The sequence below is a fragment of the Cygnus atratus genome, chromosome 2 (genome assembly GCF_013377495.2).
Source record: "Cygnus atratus isolate AKBS03 ecotype Queensland, Australia chromosome 2, CAtr_DNAZoo_HiC_assembly, whole genome shotgun sequence".
NCBI lineage: Eukaryota > Metazoa > Chordata > Aves > Anseriformes > Anatidae > Cygnus > Cygnus atratus.
The window spans coordinates 30,615,634-30,641,376 of record NC_066363.1 but is presented as its reverse complement, the minus strand read 5'-3'; the positions used below and the strand labels follow the sequence as shown (position 1 = coordinate 30,641,376).

The window sequence follows — 25,743 nt, the reverse complement described above, 5'->3', positions numbered from 1 at the left end:
TTTCAAATCTACTTTGTATCTTGACATAAATAGTAGGTTGGGTAATAAATGCCTGTCTACAGTACTGCAGCTAGAACACTTCATTTGCCATATATTATTGTTGTGGTTTAACCTAGCAGCTAAGCACCATGCAACAGTTTGCTCACTCTCCCCAGGTGGGATGAGGGAGAGAATCGGAAAAGTAAAAGTGCAAGAACTTATGGGTTGAGATAAAGACAGTTTATTAGGTAAAACAAAAGCCATGCATGCAAGCAAAGCAAACCAAGGAATTCATTCACTGCTTCCCATTGGCAGGCAGGTGTTCAGCCACTACCAGGAAAGCAGGGCTCATCATGCGTAATGGTTTCTTGGGAAGACAAATGCTATTGCTGAATGTTCCCACCTCCTTCCTCCTTCACCACAGCTTTTATTGCTGAGCATGATGCTATATGGTGTGGGATGTTCCTCTGATCAGCCTGTGTCATCTGTCCTGGTTGTGTCCTCTCCCAGCAACTTGTGCACTCCCACCCTCCTCACTGGCAAGGCAGCACAAGGAAAGTCCTTGTTTCTATGTAAGCACTGCTCTGCAACAACTAAAAGCATTGCTGTATTATCACAACTGTTTTCATCAAAAATCCAAAACACAGCATTGTGTGAGCCGCTGTGAAGAAAATTAACTCTATTCCAGCCAAAACCATAACAATATTTAAGACTACTTTGGATATTTGTACACTACCATGCAACTTGAAGTGTTAGCAATCTTCAGGCATGACTTGAAAAAACAAACGAACAAAGAAACAAACAAAAAATTTTTGCACCTACCTCTTTCTACCACAGTTGGTGTTATTCCCCTGTCTTATTATAAGTGACTCTGAGTACTCCGAATCCAGACCCAATTACAAAATAGGAAAGGTTATGCAGACTTTGCAAGTTATCTTATTTTAGTACCATTCAGAAAGAACAAATTAAAACAAGAATGTACACAATAGAAAGGACTATAAAAAGAAAGCATATATTCCTGAAGTGAATTTATAAGTATGCCTAGAAAACTTGTGTAATTTTTCCTCTTGAGACTTCTGTGTTTTCACCCATTTATGTTTACAGATAAATATTTTTAAAGTGTTATGCAATGTTTCTCATTTTGAATTCTGTATTATAGGTCTTGTTTTCCCTCTGCACTGCATTCTGGGGAACCCAAGTTATGAAACGGATCACTTCTTCCAAAGATAAACATCCCTGAAAGAACAGAACTAACATCACTTTAATTATGGATACAGCACTTTGGAATAACCTTCTAAGTTCCTTGGAATTAATCAGCTATGACTCTTACTGAATTGCAGTCATTTCACATATGATAAGAGAGGTTTGTGATTTTATATGAAGGATTGAAAGATTCATTGGAAAGTGCATTTATTTCTGGGTTTTAAAAATATTTAATTTACCCCCAAATTTAAATAAAATTTTCTTTCACAGCATATTTTTTCATTCAAGGGATCAAAAAGTCTTAGAAACCATGTGAAACTAATGACATTTTACAGTAATTTTATTAGTATTAAATCATATATGAAAAGTATTTTTCACAATAGGAATAATTAAAATCATGTTTTTAGCAACCTGATATAAAATGACTGACTGTCTCTCTGTTGAGCCTAAACATAAAAATATGTGAATGTCAGTTTTTCCATAATGATTGGAGTAGACTAGAATCTCAGTGTCATGCCCAATTCAGTGTTCATAACATACGGGCTACATGAGGATAGTCGGGGCAAGAAAATGAATAAAAACAGCATGATAAAATAACTCAGAGTAGTATGAATTGAAACATCTTCAGAAAAATTGGCTGATATATGCATTGTATAATGCAGACTTTCAGTTTAGACTGAATTATTTAAGGACTACACCTGCAGTTGCCAACTTTAGACACTGATTGAGCCAGCACTTGCACATGAGTATCCCATTGACAAATGTTACTCATGTGACAAAATATTTGCAAGGCTGGGCCCTTAATTTTTGGTAATTTCCTGCTGAGGTGATCTCAGGGGAGATGCACATCTTTCAGGAGCTGCTGGAAAGATGGTTTCTACTAAGATAGGAAAATTAAATATAAATGGTAAAGGGAGTCTCCAAACAGCAGGACTGGCAAAAATACTGGAGCTGGGTTGTTTTTCTTTCCTCGCACTGTTCCAACTTCTATTTGGCTCCAAGACTTTTAGAAGTGCTTAAAGTCAAGTAGCTAAAAAATGTAGGCTGTCTTGCATGCTTCAAACTAGTAATAATACCTGAATTATGTTTTTCCCATTCCATTTTCCTTTAGAATATTAATGGCATGCTAACAGTGTTCTCAGATGTAGCCATCCTATTTTTAATTAACCCATATTTTCAGTCTTTAGCTGTAACAGATGCCGTTATCTACATAATTGGATATTTCTAATAAATAATCAGAAAGGCATTGATGTTGTATAAATGAAATTGATCCAATGTCTAGTGATAATATCAGCCTAATTTTATATAAATTCTTACTTTAAAACCCAAGTTTTAAGTTACTCCATTTTTAGATCAAGTGACTTCTGTCTATTGCTTTGCATTTTGCTCAAAGAACGTGAAATATTTAACTGAGAAAGCAAGTGTTTTTTCGATTAGAAGTACTAATACCTGCAAAGTAAGGATCATACCTTCCTAAACCGACAGTATGTATAAATATTTACTTGTAGATCTTCACTTTATATAATAAGATGAAAAAAAAAATAGCCCTTGAAAGCCCTAGAAGAAATCAGATTTTAAATACTTGTTCAAAAGTTTAATTCAATCATTTACACATAACGGTAAGCTTCCAATGCCTTCCAATGGATAAATACAATTATATACCTCTGGGACTAATAGTGGAAGTATAATCTTCTGATTAACACACCACAAAACTTACTATCTCTTTGCTTGAATTTCCCCATCTGTGGAATGGGGGTGATATCGATACTGATCATGTCTCTCACCATAATCAAAGTACAACATCTGGAATCTTTTCCTTACAAAATTTTTATAGGATATTTAAGAAAATTCCAGAATATGATTCCAAACATCACAACATGATCAACTAACTGTTTAATTTACTCCATCAGTTAGTGTACCTCTGCTTTCAAATTTTGTAATAATGATAGCAACATCACAGGAATATTTTGAGGTCGATTTAATATCATGACTGAGTACTATAATGAAGAATCATACCGAAAGTCAGTTTTCTTACCACAATAAATTCTTCAAAGAGACAGGAACAGGATAATGAGTTAGCATCTTCTGCCTATTAATTGGTCAGCTAAGGTAAAGCTCTATATGTCTCTGTATCACTTCCTGCAGTGGACTTTCAACATTCTGTGTTACCAAATGTATTGAATATACAGAAAATCTGCATTTAAAATTCTGGTCTTTAAATTATAATAACAAGGATCTGAATTAAATTAATTATGAAGATATCCCAATGAATGCCATTTTTTACATGAAGTAATTAAAGTAATGTGATTTTAAAGGTAAATTCAGATTAAGATGTAAATATCGTTATGCCTGTCAGTGTTCAAGAGGTATTTGGACAATGACCTCATTAGAATCATAGAATATCCCGAGTTGGAAGGGACCTATAAGGATCATCAAATCCAACTCCTGGCACCGCACAGGTCTACCCAAAAGTTTAGACTGACTAAGTGCACAGTCCAATCGCTTCTTAAATTCAGACAGGCTTGGTGCAGTGACTACTTCACTGGGGAGCCCGTTCCAGTGTGCAACCACCCTCTTGGTGAAGAAGCTCTTCCTGATGTCCAGCCTAAACTTCCCCTGCCTCAGCTTAACACTGTTCCCACGGGTCCTATCACTGGTGGTAACGGAGAATAGGTCCCCTGCCCCTCCACTCCCCCTCGCGAGGAAGTTGTAGACTGCGATGAGGTCCCCCCTCAGCCTCCTCTTTTCCAGGCTGAAAAGGCCCAGTGACCTCAGCCACTCCCCATATGTCTTCCCCTTTGGACCCTTCACCATCTTCGTCGCCCTCCTCTGGACACTCTCCAACAGTTTAATGTCCTTCTTGTACTGTGGTGCCCAGAACTGCACACAGTACTTGAGGTGAGGCCGCATTAATATGCTTTAATATGCTTTAATACTTAATTAGTCCTGAAGAGGTCAGGCAGCTGGACTAGATGTTCTTTGAAGCTCTCTTCCTAGACCTTAGAATGATCCTAATCTAATAGATCTATTCTACTACATAAAACACTATTTTCTTGCTCTAGTTACTATCAGTTGCCTACAAATAAATAAATAAAAAAAAAATACATAGATAAGCTAGTGACAAATACAAAAGGAACACTAGTTTAACTAATGTATTATTCCAGAGAATACAGTTGCACTTTTATGGGATCAATTCTAATATATGAAATATATGAAATACAGGCATGAAGTATAATCTAAATATATCATTGCTACAGCCTTCTTAGGGAGACAGAGCTCTACAGAAACTTTACTCTCCTACCTTAAAAGTGTCTCATATCTCAGCTTGATGAGAATCTGGAAATGAAACATTCCTCAGTTTGTTTGGCACCCCAATTTGGCCAAATTTTGTGGGGGAATCTATCACTGGGAACATCTGACATATCTAACAGGACTGCATACCTTATAAAAAATTGGTGATGAAGGCAACTTAGTCATTAAAACAGAGGCCCAATACATTTCCTCTTTTAAAGGTATTTCAAACCCCATTTTCCTACTTCCAATGACTGCTGCCATTGTGTATGTGTTATTTGAAAGCAAAGTGCACAAAAGAAACAATATTCTTCCCATTGCATACTGGACAACACAAGAGTCAGAGAGGGTGACTCCTCTGGCTGAAGACTCAAAGAGCCTGGTCCTCTAGTGGGTGTCCCAGACTCCTGTATTTTATAGTAACATCTACCAGGTATGTATAAGCAAATCTTTGGCTGCAGAATGGAAGCTGGTGTTTGCCTTTCCAAGAGAAGAGAAAGTTTCATGGAGAGGTTCATAGGAACACTCTTGACTGCATCATTCTCCTACTAACTATGTGATAGGTAGCTATATGCCTGTCAAGTTGCTCATCATGATTTTTTAATAGAAACTATTTAATTTTTTAGGCACCTAATACCAATACTGGATCTAGTTATACTGTCTTTATAGACGCAACATAGTTTGAAACAGTCATCTCAAAGGTCTCTGTTTTTGAGTAATCAGGAGGCTCTGTAGGCTAGGTGGACAATGAATTAAATTAGACATCATTATATATTACATACAGTTAATTGAATGAATTAAATGCTAACTACAAACAGTGCTTATCAATGGAATATATTAGTAGCATTTTGGAAATCCACCCTTCTCCCCTCACATTTGTAAGATTTCATTGCTTATTTATTTGGTGTTTGACCATATTGTGAAGTTTGAACAATTGTATGGGGTCAAATCATAGAATCATTAAGGTTGGAAAAGACCTTCGAGATCATCTGGTCCAACTGTCATACTACTACCAATGTCACCCACTGAACCATGTCCCTAAGCACCAGGTCCAACTTTCCTTGAACACCCCCAGGGAGGTGACTCCACCACTTCCCTGGGCAACCCGTTCCAATGCCCAACTACTCTTTCTGAGAAGAAATGTCTCCTAATTTCCAACCTAAACCTCCCCTGGTGCAACTTGAAGACATTCCCTCTAGTCCTATTGCTAGTTATCTGCAAGAAGAGGCTGACCCCCAGCTCCCCACACCTTCCTTTCAGGTAGTTGTAGAGAGCAATAAGGTCTCCCCTGAGCCTTCCTCTTCTCCAGACTAAACAACCCCAGTTCCCTCAGCCGCTCCTCATAGGACTCGTGTTCCAGGCCCTTCACCAGCTTCGTAGCCCTTCTCTGGACCCATTCCAGGGCCTTGATGTCCTTCTTATACTGACTTATGTGAGGGTATTAGTGAATATATGTATTAGCGAAATATATATTTAATTAACAGATGTTGTGCAAGTAACTTTTTGTTTTAGAGAGCCATTGTTCCATATCCTTGGAAACACAAATAACCTGCAGGCTAAAACCCTAGTATAAACCCCATGTCCAAGTGAGAAACCCCATCAATCACAATTGTAGTATTTGCAGTATTGCTCAAGACTTCCTTTTGGTTTTGTTTGTCATTAAACTCCCTGGTGGCACACATCTTTGGGAGAGAACCATAGATAAACATAGATGCTTTTTTCTTTTCTTTTTCCTTTTTTTTTTTCTCCTTCAGCAAGAGTGATTTCCCCTACTCTTTCCAGCTGTTGTAAGGTCACATCCCTATGCATGGAATATGCATGCACATCCCAAACTACATACAGAACAATATCAAGTCACTGAAAATTCAGAAGTAAGCAGCTGAATCCTGTATTCACTTGAGTCCTGACCCAGTGCCATTCAAGCCACGAAAAACCTTGCTTCTGACCTCAGGATCAGATCATTCCCTGTATGGAAACAAGAATGATTCCCTGCAACTCAAGCTTTGGTACAGTGCATTAATTAAAAGCAGTGTAGTTGCACAATGGCTTGTTCCTGTAAACTGCTAAGATGGTGTTCTTTGTGTTACATTAAAATCAGAGCCCTTTGATTGATAAAGTGACAGAGGAAGTTACAGCTGCAAGCTATACATACCAGATACTCTGGACTTGAATCCCTCTCTCTTGTCTTTCCTGTTTCCAGTTTTCACTCAAGTCTGTGGGAGTATGGACATTGTTACCTAAACCATTATCTAAAAGAAAGGAGATGATCAGATGACTTATTCTGAAGTTTCCTCTTTACAGGCAAACAGATTTCTGTGATTGTTCAGGATTTAATGTTATGTGATTAGACACAGGTAGGCTGAGTGGCACTAAAGGGTAAGAGTTGTTCAGACTTTTCTTCTTTGCTCTTTAACTTCTGGTAAAAAGAGTTGTGGCTCAGACATGGAGTTCATCAAGGAAAGTAATAACTTTCAGAGAACACTCAAAGCATTGCTGCATCTTGCTGTGTTATGCAAACTATGTTACCCATAGTGTTTCTTGAAACTCTGCCTCCTGGAATCTTGTAAATGTTGCTTTTATTTTATTTTATTTTAATTACCTACATTCATTAACAAATGTTTCTAACCATTGAAAACAAGAGCCATAGAAGTTTCAAAATCTAAGATGCAAATAATAAGATTTTAATAGGTAATATTTTAAAATATTTTCTCTTTTAAACCACCCTAGTAATTACATGAGGGTTGACTAATGATTTTTAACTCTTGGGACAGCTAATGCTGCATGGGAAAAAACTATTGGTCTCTCCTTTTTCCATAAATCCTCTGGTTTTAGTATGAGAATATATAATGACCATGAGGCAGAGTTTTCCTGGGTTTCCTGATTCCCTGCTTGTGTTTGGCCTGTTTGGCTTGTGTTTAGTTTGGGATTAACACAAAAGCTAGTGCTATGCCACAGAACAGGCACTTCAAGGGCCAGCTACCCTCAGTAATTCTCTGCACATGCAGAACTAAGTCATAGTGTTACCTCTCCCTCTCTGGTCAAAGCAAACAAGAGACGTACTATGGACTTCAGGGTTTTGTGTTTCTAAAAAGGAAACGAGAAAAAATAATGAGTTTGAAACTCAGATACAAACCGCAAGGTAAAGCAAATATAAGATATCTCACATATTGGAGCAGCACTTCCATATTAATATCAAGGCCAATGGAAAACTTGGCTTGGTCCTTTGTCGTTTTTGCCCCACCTATGGAAAACAGCAGAAAAATGTGGAAACATTGAGTAAGAATGAACTGCTGAGTGTCCTTGTGTTTATGGTTTGGCAAAGAAAAGTGATACAAAATGAATCCTCTCCTCCCTCCCCTTTCTATATTTTTAATGCTTCCTCCTTTGTTCTTCCAGTTTTTCTGCCTCTCTCTCTCGTTTATTTATCATTGCAAAAGAAAAGTCTCCTGCTTTTTTATTACTATTATTTTATTTTATCTTTTTTTTTTTTTTTTTAACATTTAGAGGTACCTAAAAGTACATTTCATACCCACAGAGAAGTGATATTTCTCACAGGTGAGATCCAAACATAGTTATCTAAAGGTGATTACTTTCATAACTGTTCTTTTCCATCACCACTATGTTCTAGCAAGACACAAAATACATTGCTCACACATTGTTAATGTTACATTAATTTATTTCATGTGTGTCTGTCTAGTTTCCTTGAATGGTTCATTACCTATTTCCACTCCAGCAGCAGCACTGTCCTTTTCCCAGTTTCTACTCCTTTTTTTTTTTTTTTTTTTTTTGGTATTAATTCCTTCTAGCTACTTGTTGTCCCTTCGGTGATGTGCTTTAGCTGTCACTCGCTGTCTCTGCCTCAGGATGTGCTGCTGTAGTTTTTCATGCACTATATTTTAGCCTGCTGATTTTACTATAGCAGAAAAAGGCAGCCCAGTAGCAATGATGTTTGATTAAAAAGAGATTAAATGAATAAAGAAGATCATGGAACATTTCGAACACTATAGAACTTGTGATGATTCTGCTACTTAGATTTTTCCATAAACCTTGAAGTACTTTATCAGCACATAAATTGCCATTATAGAAATATTTGCCAAGAAAGAAAAAAACTGTATGAAGACAATTGAACTACACTTTTTAGATCGAAGAATAACCTGTTAACTTGACTGTGTGTGATCATGTCTTTTATTGGATGTCTATCTGAATTGGGGTCATGAGCCTGATATTTGAAGATAATAGTATAACTTCTTTGCTTCAAGTACTAGCTTTTGTGATTTCAGATCTAACAGTTCTTTACCTTCTCTCCACTCATGACTCGTGGCTGAGTCATTACCATTAATCATTTTGAAAACACTGATTTTATTTTTCTTCTAATCACAGAGCAAGAAAATGCTTTGAAAAAGGGTAAGGTGTTACATACTGCAGCAATGTAGATAGCAACACGCTTACTTTTGGAAAACTGTAAACACTCCCAGTTCCCTATCCATTGCCACAAACTGGATTTCACAGTGATGTCTAACAGAGGGAAGCCTGGTGATCAGGGACTGGTGGAAAAAATGAAAGGGATGTTTCTGAGATTCTAAGAGCAACATTTGCCATTGGAAGTCAGATCACCTTTGATTTTCTTTTATATAAGAAATTTCCCCTGAAATACAGCATTAGAGAGGAGTAATATATTCATATCTTCATAGATAATAATGAAATATATACTTTAGTTTTTTTTCCTTGTCAGCAGTATTTCTGTTATTCATGAGAAAAATCTAAGAGGACCTTCATGCCTATGTTATTTCTAGCGTACATACCACCATACCATTTAGGAAGTAGAGATCATTTCAGAAATATAGAGAAACTGCTAGGACAGATTTTACCTAATGTCCTTCTTTAGCAAGGTGAAATTCAAACTTCAGATGCCCAGTCCAAAACTGAAGGACCATGCTTTCCATTTGCAATTTTCTGATGGTTTTGACAATGGAGAGATTTCATACAGTCCTCATCCTTGGGTTCAATGCCACCCAAGGAAAACAAGAACAAGAAAATCAGCTGTCCAGCTTGGAGGATGCATCAGTCCTTTTTTTTTTTTTTTTGGTTAATCCTTCCTGCCTTTGAGCATTCATACAGGAGAGAAAGCTACTGACAGTGAAGCACATACTGGGAATTAGACTGCAGTATGTGTGTAAATGGCCTTTGTTAATGAAGAGCAAAGAACAATGGTTTGTGCAATGGAAGTAGAATTATTGCTCAATTAATTTTTTATTCTAGGATTTCTTCATGCAAGGGAGCCCTGTGTTAGGATTTAGTTAGCATAGTCCTGAGTATTATAGGACTATGGAAACTTCCTGTACACTAGTAATAGCTCCCTCTTTGCAGCTCTTTGTGGAAGCCTGTAATATTTTCCCTGAGGAATCACAAACTCTTACAATGTTACATGAAAAATAACTCATCTCTGAGTGTGGCTGGGAGGCATCTGAGCATTCATAGAGATGGTTCTTAACCATAGCAAGCAGCCTAAGCAAGATAAGGTGTTCAGTCTCCCTTCTTCAGTGTTTTCAGGCAAGGAAGCTGAGGTGGACTTGAGCATTGAGAGTGGCAGAGTGAGGTAAAAAACACAGGTTACAGCAGGCTCCCGTTGGGGCAGAAGACAGGCAAGCTGTGGCAGGGAATGTAGCAGAAGGTTGGCAGTTCCAAGCCTATAACACCGTTGGGGCAGAAGACAGGCAAGCTGTGGCAGGGAATGTAGCAGAAGGTTGGCAGTTCCAAGTCTATAACACACAGAAATTAATAGCACAAAGCCATTTTTGTCTTTTTTTTTTTTTTTTCATTCAAAAGTAGTTTAAAAGAAAAGGTGCACCAGAGAAGATGGTCTGCAAGCAATCCTTTGGCCATTTCATATGCCATCATTCTTTTTTTTCATCACCATGAGGCTGTCTGAAGAAATCACCCAATTGATTTATTATTTATATTTATATTTATATTTATATTTATATTTATACTTTATTTTTATTTTTATTTTTATTTTCTTTCATTTGGTTTCAAGAAGTTGGTTCAAGTTCTTCATCACACTATACCTTAGGTAAGTATAAACCACATGGATCTTCTAATACATACCAGGGATTTTTCTACGAAAAATTTAATGAAGAAGATGAAATGGTATGCTGGTGGATTTGAGCATGTGTGATGTATTTGCAATGCATGTCTTCATGGTCCTGTCAGGTTCTGTTGCACTTATAAGTAAGATAATGAGATTAGGCAAGATGTAGCACTGGCCAATGAAACTGATATGAACAATGTCCATTTAAAGTGCTTTATGAGTACATTACCTACCATAATTCTCCTATTTAACAGAATGTATGTGCAGGTTCGTATACAGGGCTTGTAAATCATCAGCAGAAATCGCTTCTGGCTGATACATGCAGAGGTAGAGTATTTAAAACAATCTTTTTTTTTTTCTTTTCTCTTTTTTTTTTCAGAAAGAAAAAAATGTTAAAATAGTATTTCCTCTAGATACTGTTTCACAAAGAGTATAGTTGTAGGCAGCCTAACAAAAAGTAACTGTTAATTTTTATCAGTATATTGAAGAAATTCAGAGGTGACTTGCCGTCAGATTTTAAGGGGAAACAGCATTGATAACCAGTTGTATTGTTAATAAGAGCTAGAAAATATTGATCACTATTATTAATATTAGTAAAAGTAACTCAACACTTCAAATTCAGTTGCACAGTTTGAGCTCAGTAAAAATTGCCAAAAATGTGCACTGGGATGTTTTTGTTTTTTCTGGAAGATTTTCTGGAACTTATGGAAAATGTAGTTATGTAGTCTAAATATATTCTGTGGAAAATACTCAACTATAAGACCCATTTTCCTGTTAGGGAGATTTCAGAGCAACAGAATTATTAGTGCCTGAGACCTTGGGCATGTCTGGTTATAAATGTGGAGATTTATGTCTGAATTCACACAGAATAGGATATGTAAATACATTTTTGTGTTTTCCAGGAGGCATAGTCATATATTTTTTTGACTACTCTCTAGTATTTCTGGGTAACTGCAGTTACAACCTGCAAGTTATTACTGACTGCATATGCAGCAGACACAAAGGTTAAAAAGGTGCAAAATAAGAATTTTACATGGGTTCCTCTTGCACTCTATTCCTCTAGAAAGTAGCTTCTGATTAGAGAGAATTGAGCTAGATATATATATATGTATATATATATTTAATTCTTTCTGCAACTTACTTGCTTGTTTGGAGAATTTTTTTTTTTGCATTGGATGTCCTATCAACCTTTTTCCTCCTCAGCTTTTCAGAGCTACGGATGGAGCTATAAGCTATATAAAAGTCTGTATTCCAAATGTTTGAGATCTGATCAATAGAATACTGCTAATGATTTTGCTCTGCTGTGGCAATCAGTATTGGATGTTGCTGACTTTTACTTTTTCTCAATGGATGCTTTGAAAGGTGCCTTGCTTACACCTTCTACAGGAAAATTACATAAATGGGGACAGTCAGATAAGCTGAGAACCCTGGCATCACATTCCTGGGTATGGATTACCCATGCAAGATTTTCTTAAAAGTCAAGAAGTATTATGCTGTGCAATTTCTATCTGCTTTCTGGCTGCCCATTTTACAAGATCTCTGGAGGCTGTCACCCAAGTAAACTGTGTAGGCACTGTGTGTGAGGACCTGAGGTCTACTTTGCTCTAAAGAGCTGATGGAGGGAGTCTCACAGATAAATTTCCTGCTGTTAGTAGCACATCAGAAAAGATTAATGACAGACAAAAGAGAAACACCCTTAACAAGAAACAGCAGGTGAAAAACAAATGAAAAAGCACCTTGCTGTGTTCCGTAAGAGCTAATTCTAGATTATATGTGCTCAGGTGCTGTCATTTCTGGAGGGAAGAAGCCCTGATAGCTGGAGTGTGTGTGCTCATAGTTAGTGGTCTCCAGCAGAAGCTGATGTTTTTATCTTCAGGAGGTTCCCATTAGCCCAAAGCAAAGCTGGTCTTTGACCCACCACCACTGCCACCCTCCCCCACTCCCCCCCCCACCCCCCCGCCTTTTTTTATGCAGATGAGAAAGAAGCGGAAGTATGGTTCTACTCCTACAGTGATGTACTATGAAAAGCCTGATCCTTGGCTGATATAAATTGGGTAGCTCTACTGACCTTTGTGTTTGGTTGGTTGTCCTTTTTGTCTCATTCAAATGCCTCACATCCTAAGCTCATTAAACTGTGGTTCAGCCAAACTCCCTGTAAGAAATGGTTTAAAAGGTAAGTGTAGTGGCATATTTGAAGTTCTGTTGCTTAGGGCAGAATTTTATTGCAAAGATATTTGCATTAATATATAAAGGTTCTCTGGAGCGGAAGCTAGTTTGTCACTAGCAGAGTGTCTGAGTGTCCAAGTGCCTGAGTCTAAATTAATTTACAGATGCAGGATTTCAGATAAAGAACTTTCTAAAAAAGTAATGGGCAAGTCATTTTCAACAACTTATTCAGCTGCTTTTGTCTCTTTAGTCCTTCAGCCAATTGTTTGTAAATATACTAGTAACATTTTGGACATATTTGTTACTCAAAATAACTCCCAACTGGAACAAGGTTCACAAGCAGAGCACACAGCGCCTTCAGGCATGAACATGGGAGCTGTTTGCATTGGATACTGACATCTTGTGGTACAGTTTTCAAAACTTACACCAGTGAAAATGGCCTACTAATTCATCAGAAAGGTATTCAACCAATGGGCCTATAAAGACTTTTTTTTTTAGTCCTTTTTTTTTTTTTTTTTTTCCCTAAGGCCAGAAAGACTCTTATTCACAGGTATATTCATAAGAATTAGAGGGTTACAGACTATTCTTGATTTTTTTTTTTTAAAGTAGCTTGATTTCCAAGGCAGTAGAGCTAGTGCAGTCATCTCAACATTGTGTAGCAGAGCTAAAAGAGTAACTATACAGGTTTTTGCTACACTATTCCAAACAGTTTAAAAAGAGATTCAGAACAATGAACTGTTTCAATATTCACACACACACACACAAAAATAAGTTGTTGTTGTGTTTTTTTTTTTCTTTTTCCCCAAGAATTTTAGGGTTTAGACAGAGAGTGCAAAGTATCTGTGTGCTCAGTACAAAAGTTGAAATATTTATGCAGTTTGGGCAAATAACTCTGAAACTGTTTTACTCATAAGCTTTACTTATCTATTTTAAGGAACACCATCATATTTTGACATGTTATTCCAAAAGCCGTAGTAAAGCTTCAAAGACAGCTTACTCCAGACATGATCCAAAATAGCAGGCAAAAACAGCACCTCTAAAAGATATTGCAGTAATGTACAAAGTGGGCTAAAGAAAACACAGGACATTCATTGTAGTTGAATCAGGAAAGAGCAAAAAGCAAACAGGAAAGTGCTTACTAACTCAGGCTCTCAGTAGGTTCAGTCTTTCATATTCTATGAAATCAATAGATATTATTGATCTAATAGTGAGAGTTTAAAGAATGAAAAGACATGCAACTGTTTGGATGGCAGCTCCTCAATTCCATGTCTAGCTTAATGAATTTTGCTCTCATGTTGGTATTTGTAGCAGTCCAGGGAGTAAGTCTTTCCTTCTGCCTTTCTCTTTACATTACACAACCAGCTCTCTTTTATATTTTGATAGTGACATCTATTGGAGCTTTGAAGAATATTCTTCTGGAAAAAAATAAAAATAAAATCCAAAGCTACATTAGTAAAACTAATTTTTTTGACAACTAAAAATTTCAGTTAAAACAAAAGCAGATACATATCTGTCATCAAAACATATACAAGAATGAAAATACCAGTGCAAAAAAGAATAAAAGGGGCAAGAGTTCACATTAGTTTCGAGGCAAAAATATGCCTCTTTCTCTTTGATGATGGGTGAGCTTAGAAACTCACCCAGCTGTCATGAACCAAAGCTGTAACTTCAAAGTTTCTTTCAGAAATACATAATTTTATTGAATCCATTGTAGATACATGCAAGACTTTGAAAGCATGGGAAAGATCAACTCTAATAGAGTGGGTACAATAGCAGTTAAGACAGTCAGCAAAGGTTTGGCAAGCAACTGAAGCCTGTGCTGTTGGGGAACAAAAACTTCCACAGTATTTATAATGAAAACAGCTCAATTTTTTTCTAAGCAACCTGTGTTCACAGCTCTGGATTATATTGTCAGTATGGGGCAAAGGTCTTGGACTTTTCCAGAGACTTTGTACATCACAATAGCACCAGTGGTCACTGATACAGTTCTGTTTTCAGAGTGAAAATGGATGTAATGTAAAACCATTGTGACCAATGTATTTACATTACAATAAATTAGCCAGTGTATTTGCATTTTTAAAATGTACATGTACCGTGGGAACAGTCTAGAATGAAGTCCCTGGTGTCAATAGTAGGCAGTACTGCATAACACTATTTCACAAAACCTCTGAGAGAAATTTGGAGATTCATAATGTACAAGGAGATTATGTAGTGGCATGCAGTCACCAGGACAGCCTGTTTCTGTACTGTTTGTGCCAGAGTGCACACCAGAGAAACAGGCCTTATTTTCCTCAGACTATGCCTTTCCATGACATCACAACCATAATGCTGAGAAGACCCTGATATTATATTAAAGTTATGTGTTTATTTGCTAGAGGTTGTGACTTTGGGGCCTTTTCCATCTCTTCTTTTCCACAGGGACATGGCAAAGAATTTAAAATTTCAAAGGATTAAAGAAGCAGATTACAGATTTTGTTGTTTTGTTTATTTTGTTTTGTAGCTGGTTTCCCTCTCCCCTTCCTTTCCCTCTCCTCCCTTCCCCTCTCCCCATATGAATTGATTTCAGTTAATTCTAATTTTTAAAGGAAATTTATTTTCCCAAACAATTAAAGGTTTTAGTTATGTTTCCCTTCTTCCTGGTGTTGTTTCACATATCTTAGGATACGTCTTTGCTCATATTTATCCTGGTGCATCTTTAGTTGGTAGTTTCCCTGTGGCTTACACCTTATTGAATCCATTGTGATAATAAGTCAGTCAGGGAGCTAGTCATGCAGGGATCCTACTATGAAATGAAGAGATGAAATGTGGTTTTACAATAGCAAACATAATTGACTCAAATGATCTCAGTGCAAGAGTACTTGATAAAGCCTCAGGTTGACTATTTTCTGAACTGCATATTTTTCAAGCCTCTGTATAAACCCTCTCTTATACCAAATAAAGCAACTGATAATATCTTCAGTTACTATTCTCATAGAAATAATATAATCATTTCTCCTGCTGCTGGGTGAGAAATGTTCAATTTTTACAGCCAGCATTATGTTCTCCACTCTTATTCAGCATTTACAGAGCCTGAGGGAGAACTAAAGTATTAATGATGTTGTAAAGATACTTTTTATAACGAAAATATATCAAAATTCGTCTCACCTTTCATTTATTTAATAGGAATTCTATCATATAATTTGGTGTCTTAAAAGACTCTATAAAAGGACTGTACAGGAAAGTATCACGTATTTTAGCCAGTATATTTTGACTTTTCTATACAAATGCTGCTAGAGAAGAATAACCCTGTGTTTTGGTACTGTATCCATTTGACTGCATAAGCAGTTTCAGTGACATCAGTTCACTGAGCAAATGATGCAGAATCACTTTTGACCATCTAACAGTGCTTTCAAGATCATTGATTGTTGAAATGAATACATGGACAGAATAAGAGAAGAAACAAAACAAAAGCTTCTTTCTCTAAATTTAAGCATTAAAGGAGAGATTTATTTAATTAAAATGAGACCTAACTCCCTAAAATCTGTGCTGTGCTGGGAACCCAGCAAATACATACCCTGTATGTAGGGACACCACAGAGGACTTTTATATATGTGTTTTTGGTATAGCCAGGCGATTTAATATGGCTGACCATTCCTAAGCAGACTCTGAATAGAATCATAGAATCATAGACTCATTAAAGTTGGAAAAGACCTTCAAGATCATCTGGTCCAACCATCACCCTACTACCAATGTCACCCACTAAACCATGTCCCTAAGCCTCTCAGTACTGTTCTTCTATCACACAATTGGGTGCATTAAGCTCAGAAATGTTCCTGCCTGTACTTGTACAAAGCTGTGCTTACAAGCTTCTTGGAACATCACAGAATAATAGAATTGCTTGGGTTGGAAAGGACCTTAAAGGTCATCTGCTTCCAACCCCCTTCCATAGGCAGGGATGCCATCCACTAGATCAGGCTGCCTAGGGCCCCATCCAGCCTGGCCTTGAACACTTTCAGGGATAGTGCATCCACAGCTTCTCTGGGCAACCTGTTCCAGTGCTTCACCACCCTAATAGCAAGTAATTTCTATCTAATCTAAACCTACCCTCTTGGACTGGATTTACTTAGCCAGGTGTTGGTAGCAAGGGAGCTACAGGAGTGACCAATCTGAGAAGAGTCCAGAAGATGCCCCAAGTTAGATAAAAGCCAGTTCCAGCTGATTCCAAAAGGGACCTGTCGCTGGCCGGAGCCCAGCCAGTAAGCAATGTTGTTTGGGTCTCTGGGACAGCAAAGTTCAGAAAGGGAAAAAAACTTCTGGACAACAGCAGCTGGGAGAGCGAGGTGTGAGAAGCATCCCTGCAGCCCCCCAGCTCAGTGCAGCAGGAGGGCAGGAGGTGCTCCACGCATGGAGCAGCAGTTCCCCTGCGGCCTGTAGAGAGGTCCCTGGTGGAGCAGGCCGTCCCCCTGCAGCCCATGGGTCCCACGTGGAGCAGATCTCCACGCTGCAGCCCCCCCCGGTGGAGGAGACCCCGGTGGAGCAGGTGGATGCGGCCTGGAGGAGGCTGCGGCCCATGGAGAGCCCCCGCAGGAGCAGGCCCTGGGCCGGAGCTGCAGCCCGTGGAGAGGAGCCCACGCAGGAGCAGGGGGTCTGGGAGGAGCTGCTGCCCATGGGAGACCCATGCTGGAGCAGTTTGCTCCCGGGGGATGGACCCTGTGGTACGGAGCCATGTGGGAGCAGTTCTTGAAGAGCTGCTGCCAGCGGGCAGCCCCCGCAGGATCAGCTCAGGAAGGATGGCATCCCGTGGGAGGGACCCCACATGGAGCAGGGGCAGAGAGTGGCCGTGAAGGAATGGCAGATGAAAAGCATTATGGACTGACAACAACCCCCATTCCCCTGTGCCTACCGGGGGGGACAAGATTGGGGAGGAGGGTGTTTAGTTTGCTTTTAGTTTCTCACTGTTCTAGTTTGATAGTGATAGGCAATAAATTATATTAATTTACTGACATTGAATCTGTTCTGCCCAAGACCGTATTTTGTGAGTGAGTGATCTCCCTGTCATCATCTCAAACGTTGAATCCTTTTCCTTCGTAGCTTCTCAGAATCACAGAATGGCTGGGGTTGGAAGGGATCTCTGAAGATCATCTAGTCCAACCCCCCTGCTGAGCAGGATCACCTAGAGTACGTTGTGCAGGATGGCATCCAGGCGGATTTTGAATATCTCCAGAGAAGGAGACTCCATGACCTCCCTGGGCAGCCTGTGCCAGTGCTCTGTCACCCTCACAGTAAAGAAGTGCCCCCTCATATTCAGCCGGAACTTCCTGTGCTTCAGTTTGTGCCTGTTGCCTCCCCTGCTGCTGGGAACAACTGAAAAGAGACTGGCTCCATCCTCTTGACACCCTCCCCTCAAATATTTGTACACATTGATGAGGTCTCCCCTCAGTCTTCTCTTTTCCAGGCCCAGTTCTCTCAGTCTGTCCTCATATGACAGGTGCTCCAGTCCTCTGATCATCTTTGTATCCCTCCTCCAGAGTTGCTCCAGTAGTTCCATGTCCCTCTTGTAATGGGGAGCCCAGAACTGGACACAATACTCCAGGTGTGGCCTCACCAAGGTTGAGTAGGGGGGGAGGATCACCTCCCTTGACCTGCTGGCAACACTCTTTCGAATGCACCCCAGAATTCTCCCCCTCTTTGAGGACGGGGAGTGAGACAGTGGTTGTGGTGGAGTTTAGCTGCCTATCAGGGTAAAAACATCACACCTCTTTCAGTGTAAAACCACTCCATCTTGTCCTGTCACTACATTCCCTGATAAAGAGTCCCTCCCCAGCTTTCCTGTAGGCCCCGTTTAGATACTGGAAGGCCTCTATAAGGTCTCCCTGGAGTCTTCTCTTCTCTGAACAACCCCAACTCTCTCAGCCCGTCTTCATAGGAGAGGTGCTCCAGCCCTCTTATCACCTTTGTGGCACTCCTCTGGACCTGCTCTAACATCGTGGCCTGAGAGCACAGGGCAGAGAAATAATGCCACAGTCTGTCTTGTCTTGTTAAATCCACAGGTGTTATTCTCAGGTGTGGTGGACCTCAGCTCCATACAAAGTCACCTAGCTGCTTGTTTTCCCAGTATTTTCCCAATTTCCCCAGTATTTTGGGCTGCAGGGATAGCATGTTGGCTTTGACACAGCAGATCAACTTTGATGCAATGTTTTAGAAAGGTACTGCACTCAAAGTAATGATCCCTCCTAAACAGGTCATACAACCAGAGGTGCTGCAGCCTGTCCTGTTTCAGTGTCTTTCTATCTTCATAGTACAGTCATTGAACAACTTAAACTGCCATTATGAAAATATGGAATGGACTTTGTATTTAATGATTTGGTTTTATATTTATAAATTAAGGAAGCTTTATCTTGGTGATCTCAGCTATACTCAGAAACTGTTTATGTCTCAGATAGGAGGCAAACAATGGTTAAAATGTCTTTAAAGCAAAAATGAAAAAATTACGTGTAGTCTGCAATCTAGGGAAGAACATATACACACAGGAAAACTGATGAATAATCATATACTAGGAGAAAATCTAAAAGGAATGGGAAAAAGAACTTTGTCTAGGAAGTCAAACATGAGAAAGGATCAGTTGAGAGCTGCAAAATGTTGAGTTCAGAAGTTGCAAAAGGAATGGAATAATAAATTCAAAAAGTATGTCTAGAAATCCAAATGAATGTTTTGTTTAAATTTTAAATTAAAAAGAAGATGTAGAACATAAAAGCAAAATGAGGATGGTTCATGAGTTTGAATATATGAAAAAGGAAATAACAACTTAGAAGCAAAAGTAAGAATGTTTAATGAGTTCACCTTTGGACACCCATTATTCTCAGTTCCAAAATAATGAAGGAATAAGAATGCTTTCAACACTGGAAAACAACAAACACTATATTTCTATTAAATAAAAGGAGAATATGATTGAATTAATTTGATGCTCGTTATCCTGACCTCAACAGAATTCAAAAGTGTTGAAAAAAAAAAGAGAAAGAAAAATTAAAAATGTGGAGGCTAAAGAGGAAGTAGAATAAAACGTGGCATGCTTAAACAAAGTGAGAATGTCAGGATAATTGCTACCATATCTACATGGAGTAACTGATTGCTTACACAAGAAAAACATAATACATCTCTACTATCAATACTATAACAAACAATTTTATATGATGTCACATAGGAAATTGTTAGCCAAACTGGGAGAGATTATGATAAATGCAGGAATTGTAAGGCATATAAAGAAACACACAAAATGGATGACTAAATACACAGCCTCAAGAAAAGCCTGCTGAAAGGAAATATGATTGTGCTCTGTAATATGATGTGACTATTGTGTTCTGTGAAATCGCAAGTAGAAAGGACATCAACAGGGGATAACTATTAACTTTTTTAATATTGGAAAATTCAGGTAACATCAAATAAAGTTGTAAACTTAGGTTCAAAAGAAAGTGGAGTACTATTTCACTTGACATAACTGTGAAGTTTACTGCTACAAAATTTTATAAATAAAAAAATGAGTAAAATTAATTTGGATTTATGGATGAATTTATGGAATAAAAAAAAAAATCTATCATGGGCTATTCAACACAAAAATCTTGTACTTTTCCTAAGCAACTACGGTAGAAGGGGAATTTTGGTCTCAGTGCACGTGTTCTGATCTTCCTAGGTACTGACAAAAAGAAAACCATGATTTAGTAGCAGAACTCCTCAAATTCAGTCTTGGGGCTAATATTATTTAAGTTTTCTCTAATTACCTTGGCACACAATATTTGAGTGCACAAATGAAAATTAGCTGGTAAAGATGAAAGACAGACAGAAAAAGATGTAATCTTAACAAATAGAATAGCTGAAATTTAATAATATGACCTTTGATGCCATTCATTGAAGGACTAACGACAAAAATCTGCTGTTAACTCAAAACACAAATGATCAAGACCTGGGCTTGCTAGTCAGCTCCAGGGGTCTCTAAAGGGCTGTAAATGAGAAAGGACTTATTCAGGAAGGTATTAAGTCAGAAATTCCCTGTTCAGATTAAATAGCATTAATTCTATTTTTATTAGACATTGATGAGATCCTGTCCATAATACCATAATACTATATACCGTTCAAATCATCTACGCTCAGAAGAAGGCAATGAGGCTATTCTGAGACTACAGAATTATTCGTCTCTCAAAGAAGCAAAGTGAAGACTAAGATACAATACAACTGTATATCCATATCTGTAGATTCTGAGGTAGCTGCAATTAACAGACTCTAATTATTCTTGTTCAGACTGGGGATGCAGGAAATGTCGCTTTCAGGCCAGTGTACCTGGTTCTCTGCTCCATAGAGACAGAGGATGGAAGAAGAGGAGAAAGTCATGTCTTGTGCCGGTATGTGGTTAGGACATGACTGAGAGGCACACAGGTACAATGGATAAATCAGTCGTCGGTAAATCTAGAATGAAAATTTGAATGTATAGGTTTGGGAATTGCTTACTAGTATAATTAGTTGCCTGTAATATCAGTTTCTTTTCCCTCTAGTCCAGAACAGAGTATTTTCAGCATTTTGTGCCATTTTACAATATAAATTGAGAGAAAAAATGAAATATGTACTTACTTTCTCATCAATTCTTGAAAGCAGAAAATCAGAATTATTCAGCTGAACAAAAGCTCACTTGGACTGGGTATCATTCAGTGCAGAAAATCTGAAGGTCTTATTCCATATTTGAACCAAACCAAAATGAGAAAGAACAGGAATTTTGAACTCAATTGTGTGTATGTTGGACAGGAGCACTGATGGAGGCAGTATCACTAAAGATAAAAGTGGGGTGAAATTAAAATTTCAGGTTTGGGGGTCTCTCTTGACTTCCACGGTAGCTGCTACTAAGAAGTAGCCATTAGCATGTATTTATTGTTTCTGAGACATTACATGATTACATGGGAAATAGTGTTTCTAAATTAAATGCTTCAATGTTGTCACTTGTATACGTTCATATGGAATATGACCTTGATATTGAAAATTTTTTTGCAGATGGAATTTGGTGCTTTCAGCAATGAGATACTACTGAAGGATGATATACCCATATATACCAAATACAAGTGATTCTGGCATCCTCACACCTACCATGCTCATAACTGTTTTATTCTCTGATAAGTTTGTATTTAACTGAGGCTTTGCCTTGAGTACTCAGAACTTGTGATATTATAGCAGTATCTATTCTGCTCACATCACAGACTGTGGGCTTTATTTATGTGGTGTAATGCTTTATATATCACTCCTGAATTGATTTATGTTGATACACTTACTGTGATGCATTCTTTTCACAAACATATCAAATTGTGTGTTCTAAACTGAAATCAGAAAGCTTGCTTACCGGTATGATTCACTGTTGATTCACTGTTTTTCTTTTTCTTTTTCTTGTTCTTTTTTTTTTTTTTTTTTTTCCTGCAGTGTGAGCTAGATGAATTATTTAGTTTTCGGGGAATATTAAATAGTAACTCATTATATTCTGTAACTGTTCTATGTTTTGTTTAAACACTTCAGAATAACGTTATTTACAAACATCAGAGTTCTTGTCATTTGTTTAAGAAAGACACCAACAAAGATGTTGCATTGAAGAAGAAATGGAAATTTATTTTAATCCGTATTAATTTCGGAAAAACTTTGCTAGTTTTCCTTTTCTTTCCCTTCTCTTTGCTTATGTTGCTCTAAGATATGCGATATTTGCAATTGATGCAGTGTTTCTTACTGTCAAGAAACTGAATAACCTATTCTTATTCTTGTCACTCTGTTTCACTTTATTTACTACTTTGATCTCCTTCAGGATGTTGTTTGATGCTACATTAATCCATTTGCTTATTACTATTACAGTATTTCACAGATTTCTGTTGTTGCTAAGCTCCTAGATAAATGAATCACATGACCTTGGCAATGTCCCTCTGTTAACAGTGCTATTGTTTTTCCTTCCCATTTCTTTCTTAAAATTGTAAAAAACAAAAAGTCTAAGGCTGGCACCTGGGCACTTGTTCCTAATTGGGGCTATCAATGGGCTAGGTGAAGGAACTTGGATAAACTGAGAACAGCTGGGGAACCTGTTGTCCTCAATATTAAAGATTGCTTTTGTACCAAGGTGAACTGAGGGGTTTGGGTCTATGAATCTCTCTCTTTCTCTTCTAGGCTTTTTACTGGTGTAATAGAAAAAAAATATATTCTACTCTGTAGGTAGGTATTATGATATGCTATTGTAACAGTATTAATAGAAGACAATTTTGGCTTTTACTTTTGTTGTTGTTATGTAAGCAAAATGATTTTGCTGTTTCTAGTGGTGGGGGATTTTCTTTTTATTTTTTGTGTTTGAGTGAACTAGAGCTGAGGTCCTGAACTAGAGCTAAAGTCGTCTGTATGAAGTTGAACAAGGCCGAGTGCCGGGTCCTGCACCTGGGGCGTAACAACCCCAAGCAGAGCTACAGGCTGGGAGATGAGTGGTTGGAAAGCTGCCTGCCAGAGAAGGACCTGGGAGTACTGGTTGATAGTCGGCTGAATATGAGTCAGCAGTGTGCTCAGGTGGCCAAGAAGGCCAACAGCATCCTGGCTTGTACAAGAAGCAGCGAGGCCAGCAGGGCTAGGGAAGTGATTGTCCCCCTGTACTTGGCTCTGGTGAGGCCGCACCTCGAATACTGTGTTTAGTTTTGGGCCCCTTCCTACAAGAAGGACGTCAAGGTGCTCAAGAGAGTCCAGAGAAGGGCGACGAGGCTGGTGAGGGGTCTGGAGAACAAGTCTTATGAGGAGCGGCTGAGGGAGCTGGGGTTGTTTAGCTTGGAGAAGAGGAGGCTCAGGGGAGACCTCATCGCTCTCTATAGGTACCTTAAAGGAGGCTGTAGAGAGGTGGGGGTTGGTCTGTTCTCCCACGTGCCTGGTGGCAGGATGAGGGGGAATGGGCTAAAGTTGCGCCAGGGGAGGTTTAGGTTGGATATTAGGAAGAACTTCTTTACTGAAAGGGTTGTTAGGCATTGGAATGGGCTGCCCAGGGAAGTGGTTGAGTCACCATCCCTGGAGGTCTTTAAGAGACGTTTAGATGTTGAGCTTAGTGATATGGTTTAGTGGAGGCCTTGTTAGTGTTAGGTCAGAGGTTGGACTCGGTGATCTTGGAGGTCTCTTCCAACCTAGACGATTCTGTGATTCTGTGATTCTGTCCTTTAGCTTGCTTAGAGGTTTCTTCTTGGTTTTTGATTGGCTTTGTTTTCTTTTTTTTATCCTTTCTTGTGCATTTTTTCCCTCTATTTTCTTTGCTTTTAGACTGTTCTTCTTTAGGTTGGATATTAGGAAGAACTTCGTTACTGAAAGGGTTGTCAAGCATCGGAATAGGCTGCCCAGGGAAGTGGTTGAGTCACCATCCCTGGAGGTCTTTAAAAGACGTTTCGATATAGAGCTTAGTGATATGGTTTAGTGGAGGACTTGTTAGTGTTAGGTCAGAGGTTGGACTCGGTGATCTTGGAGGTCTCTTCCAACCTAGATGATTCTGTGATTCTTATGCAATGTTGAGAGAGGTTTAAAGATTTGGTGGTTTTCTCTTTTCTTAGAAATAAGTTGTTCCTATATCTTGTATAAAGAATATATATATATATTTTTTTTCATTCTGAGGACTTATGCTCTTAAGAATTATCTGTAGAATTTTGATGTAGCCTGCAATCAAGCACAAATTTACAGAGGGGGTATTACTAGAAAACCACAGATGGTGGCAATAGTGTCCACAGTCATTCATATGAATCTTGCTAAAGACTGATTGGGGGCTACAGTCCTCTGGAGCATTTGTTGGAATATGCTGGAATATAATATACTTGTTGGAATATGCATCTAGGCTTACTGTGTTATGTGACTGTTATTTTATCTGCATTAATCCTTTATCCGTTTAGAGTAGGGACCATGTATTGTTACTATCATCTAAGACTATGCATGTGAATGGTAATAAAAATAGAACTTGTAACTCTCTGTGCATATTAATTCAGTATAGCTTAAGTAGTCTCAGTATGTATCCTGGGCCTTATTTTTACTGAAGAGTGTCACTTTTCATTACTTTAAATGAATACTCATTTAATTTCCTATCTCACCTCTGAGCGTGTTTTGTTAATGTCAGTATTATACTTACATTCCTCTGAGTCTTAAATACTCCCCTTATTTTAGTATCATCTGCAAATTTAATGATCTGACTTATTATAGCTTTATCTAGACCACTGAATAAAATATGAAAATCTGCTGGTGTTAATCTACAACCCCGTGGGACTTTGCTTCTCAGCAGCTGCCTTTCTGTTTTCCTTCCAATCTGCTGTCTTTCTGAGTAATGATTAGTATGTTAGTACTGCTGATCCCTGAAGGCAGACAACTGCATCAAATGTGGAGTTCACTGAAGTTATTACAGTTCTGTAGGAAAAAGAAGGTGCTTCCCCCCCAAAACAAACAAACAAACAAAAAAAAAAACTAAAGGTCAAGGACTGGAAAGAGTTAGATGTAAGAAAACTGACCTTCAGATGTGAACAGAGGGTCACAAGTGCTTGACATTGGAGAAAAGTTTGAAGCCTATTTTTAACAAAAACTTACTCCACTCACATGGAAAATGTTTTAATGATAACAACGATCCATCATTCTGAATTTCCTCTGAACCTTTTTAAAAATCCAGCTATGTCAAGCTTGTTGGTTTATCTAGGCCAATAATGTTTTTTAGAAGTAACCAGATTTCTCTAACATGATTTACTTTTTCTATATCCACAGTGACTCATAATTATTAAATTGTGCTTATACAATTATATCCTTTAAATTGATCTAGAAATGTAACATCTCTTTCTTAAAGACCAGACTCTGAGACACAAAGCTTCCTTGGTTTCTCCTTGCAGATAGAAAAGTGCTAAAGGGATTCATTAGGGGATTAGGTGAGAGTCTGACAGCTCTGGAGAAGAGGTTTGAAATTTGGAATTGGAGGGGATTTCTCTTTTTTTTTTATTTACTTATTTATTTTTTAATTAGAGTAGTGGGAGAGTGAT

The 25,743-nt window shown here is 38.3% G+C and overlaps 1 protein-coding gene across 3 annotated transcripts in view; it reads left to right on the top strand.

The window, feature by feature from the left end:
- Window positions 1–2,499, top strand: part of AGMO (alkylglycerol monooxygenase) — a 198,693-nt gene extending 196,194 nt beyond the window's left edge. For all 3 annotated transcript variants that reach the window (XM_035562512.2, XM_035562511.2, XM_035562513.2), the window contains one exon: window positions 1,139–2,499. In XM_035562512.2, the coding sequence (XP_035418405.1) occupies window positions 1,139–1,219 (81 nt within the window). In that variant the 3' untranslated portion in view covers window positions 1,220–2,499. The remainder of the gene's footprint in view (window positions 1–1,138) is intronic.
- The last annotated feature ends 23,244 nt before the right edge of the window (window positions 2,500–25,743 follow it).